The sequence below is a fragment of the Porites lutea genome, chromosome 4 (genome assembly GCF_958299795.1).
Source record: "Porites lutea chromosome 4, jaPorLute2.1, whole genome shotgun sequence".
Classification (NCBI taxonomy): Eukaryota; Metazoa; Cnidaria; class Anthozoa; order Scleractinia; family Poritidae; genus Porites; species Porites lutea.
In genome coordinates, this window is record NC_133204.1 from 44,920,672 (window position 1) to 44,924,318 (window position 3,647).

The 3,647-nt window shown below is 39.7% G+C and overlaps 1 protein-coding gene across 1 annotated transcript in view; it reads right to left on the bottom strand.

The window, feature by feature from the left end:
- The window catches only part of LOC140933759 (M-phase inducer phosphatase 1-like), a 14,376-nt gene extending 12,740 nt beyond the window's left edge, over positions 1 to 1,636 (bottom strand). The window contains exons 1-4 of the mRNA XM_073383395.1: positions 1,311 to 1,636; positions 1,063 to 1,172; positions 868 to 931; positions 332 to 358 (exon numbers count right to left, since the gene is read on the bottom strand). Coding sequence (XP_073239496.1) covers positions 332 to 358; positions 868 to 931; positions 1,063 to 1,172; positions 1,311 to 1,450 — 341 coding nt within the window. The 5' untranslated portion in view covers positions 1,451 to 1,636. The remainder of the gene's footprint in view (positions 1 to 331; positions 359 to 867; positions 932 to 1,062; positions 1,173 to 1,310) is intronic.
- Between the last annotated feature and the right edge of the window lie 2,011 nt (positions 1,637 to 3,647).

The window sequence follows — 3,647 nt, forward strand, 5'->3', positions numbered from 1 at the left end:
TAGAGATTTATACCTTTTGAACAATAACAGCAACAATCAAGCTTTATTTATAGGGGCCTAGTTGTCAATCAGTACGACTCTTTGAACAATAGGAGACCACGTGTACTGAAAAAACAGCTGGACTGAAAACCACGGATTTAAATTATGGAATTCTTGGAGGCTACACGTGCAACTGGGCATGAATTACTTAACAACATAGATGTTTCAGGAAAGGCTCTAACCTTCTGTATCCACTTACTGTCAAATCTCTAAACGGTTTCAACAAAAAATCTTTTTAGACCTGTAATTGTGGATATCAAGATAAGCTTAACAAGACGCATATCACACAAACCTCTGTTTCCTTTTCTCGGCGTTAGATCTGAAAAATGAGAAAAAATACAGACTCGACTTTAGTTACGACTACCTCATAAATTAAGAGATAAAACAAGCAAATCACCAACCTTTCTGTAGAGAAATGAAATGTTTCTATCACTTTTTTTCGCGGCCTTTCGGTGAGTACAGCCCGGGGAGTACAGATCGTGAGCATGCATGTTATGACTGGAGTAGTTTGTCTGATTTTATAAGTCTCTCATTGTGTAGTCACAGAAGCAAAGAAAATTTAGTTTAATGAAAGACTGAACAATGGACTTTCGGCTATAAAAGCTTACTGCATTGCAAATAAACATTCTAAATTTAAATGATCGTGGTACATATGCTGTCTAAAATAAAGTAAAAATTCAGTTAACACAGGTAAAAGGATAGTTTTTTAAGCTGAGCAGCACCTAAAGCGGTATTGTTTAACGGAAAACCTCAATAAAACCCTGGCAAAATTTCGGGGCAAAAAATAACCAAATTCCGGCATCACTGGATGCATAAAATCTTGCTCACCTGAGCACTTCCATTGATGGCGAGTCAAAATCAAATCCAGGAGGTGGTGAATCAGGGCAATAACCTACAAGAAAGAAGAAGAAAAGAGTATAAAAATAATGAAGAAGAAAATTTTATAAACCTTCCAGGACAATTATTCTCGATCCTGTGAGCTCGCATGCACAGAAGACTGAAAATTTTCTTCAAAAGGATTACCTGATTCGTTCGACGTTGTCGAAAGCGATCTTTGAAAAGTTCCGTTTGCTTTCGGTGTTAAGCAATCATTTCCAGACAATGAAAGCTTTCTTTTAGGAGTCCTCCCCAAACTACAGAAATGAAGAAGCAAGAAAACATGGTCGCTAACGAGGATGTTTTGTTTGGGAGTGCATATGGAGCCGTTCGATAATAATCTACAACAAATGCCGCCATTTGTGTTCAAAACGAAAGAAGAAATACAAGCTTACCTGTTCTCCAGATTCTTTGCTAGCTCTGTAATTGGAGAAAGTACGGTGTTAGGAGCAGTATCTAGAGTATTTTTTCTCAATGCAAGTTGAAGTTCTAAACCGTCGAGGTAGCTGCCAGCTCTAGGTTTCATCCCGGCCATATTGGAAATTGACAGTCTACGAAGGGTTGAAGCGAACTCTTATCACGCGACTTTCACGCGAAAATAACGGCTACTGGTGCCTGAAGAAATGCCGAAGAGAGGTATTTAGGAAAGAGGGTGATTCTAATCTACATTCGGTTTCTATAAAAGTAAAGAGAAAGAAAGCGAGCGACTGAAAGCGCTATGCTTCTGTGCAACCGAGGCCTTTTCAAACTTCCCCCGCATTGCATGGTGAAAAACATTTGCATGCGGACCAGCCAATCAGAATGCTTTGTTGTTGGTTTCCTGGGAATCTCGTTTTCGATTTTCCCGCTTCCTTTTACTTCCGGTATATTGTTCAAAACGGTTGACTGCGGTCGACACTTGAGAAAACTAACTAACTTTGGACCTTTTCCGTTGAAAAATGGTCGCATTTTTTGTTTTGCTTTTTCTTAAACGTATAGTAGGTGTAGTAGTGTAGTAGGTGTAGTTAGGTGTATTAAGAATAAGGAAAGACGAGAAATTTCCTTTCTTTAGCAAGGGTTTCAATAAGAATTGAAGTAGCCAGTAGCCTGAAATTCATCCGATTGCTTCGAGTCGTTTTCTCCTCTCAACAACTGAGGGAGTAATAACGACTCGAAGTAATCGGATGAAATTCAGGCTAAGTAGCCAGCAGATTTGAATATGTTAACCGACTGTATCAACAGTCCACGTTTTCAAGGGATTTCTGGGGGCATGTTCCCTCAGAAAATTTTAAAATTATTGCAAAGCTCTGATAAGCAATTTCCAGCGTCTGAGTATAAAAGAGCGAGTTTTCTATTCAAGAAGATTTGGGTTTTAGTCAAATTTTGATTTATTAGCCACACAATTAACTCCTGCAAGCAATGAACAATAATAATTTTACTATTAAAGTTACATACATTTCCGCGTGAACAAATTGTATTTTTGTCCATGGCATTATTCAAACCAGTTGCTTCTTCTTCGGAGAAAAAAGTAGCCGTCTTCTCTGAGCAATGTAGCCGACGCGTTTCGTCGGTCGTCGCTGCTTACTGAAACCCCTGCTTTTGATATATACTTTGACTACATTGGAGAGAATTTTGGCTCGGGAGTGGCATTTCAAAGTAGTGTTTAGCCATATGGTTGTGTGCGTGTGCTTGGCAAAAGCGGAGGGAGGCGAGGAAAGCGCTACTGTGGCAAAATGGCCGTCGTTTTCTGGGAAATTAGAAACAAGTAAGTTAATACTGGATTCCAGATTCTTTTTTCGGTGGAACTTGGATTCTAGTTCAATCTTTAGTTGGATTCCGGATTCCTATAGCTGTATTAAGGGGATTCCAAAGCCCAGGATTCCAGATTCCACAAGCAAAAATTTCCTTGATTCCGGAATCTAGACTCACTTACAAAAGGCGAATCAGAACGACAAGAGAGGATAAAGGGGAGAACGAAAAATTGGTAATGTTAGCAGGGACCGCGGAGCAAGATGAAAAGTGGGAGGGCTGACAATTGAAAATAATTTTTTCATATTGAAAATCGAAAAATTTCTAACTATGGGCTATTGCATTTAATATCCGTACCCCCCCGGTTGAGGAACCATGGAATTCTTCCAGGGGTAAGTTGAGGATTTCTTTAGGGGTAGATATAGAGTAAACAAATATGGAATTCTTTGGGGGTGAAGCCTTAATTTTCACAAAATTCTTCAGGGGTAAACCCAAATTCTTCAGGGGTATGACCCAATTCTTCAGGGGTAAACCCATGTTTTACGGAAGTCTTCAGGGGTGAATGCAATTTTAGCCAATCTTAAGGGGTAAGATGAAAAGGTAAGTCCTCAACCGGGGGGTACGGATTTTAAATGCAATAGACCTATGGCCGTTCACTGTTCAAGTAATGTAATTCTTCTTGCCATCGAATATTTCATTGATTCGAAAGGAGAAAGACAAAACATAAAACTTTTATCAACTCAAAACAACTACTCACCTTTGTTTGGCTTGAAAAAGCTAGTAATAATCTTCATTTCGTCTGATAAAACTGATAAAAAACTCTGGCGGAGCTGGAAGTACAAAACACGCTGCCGAACGAAGAGAAGGGGTGGCCGGTGCGATTGCCAAGGCATGGCGTTTGATCAAGGGGCAAGTCGGCCCCAGGGCACAATTACCGCGAAAAGCACAGGAGCCCCACAAAATGCCTGGCGTTTGAAATTAAAGAAAATACATAGAATATAGCG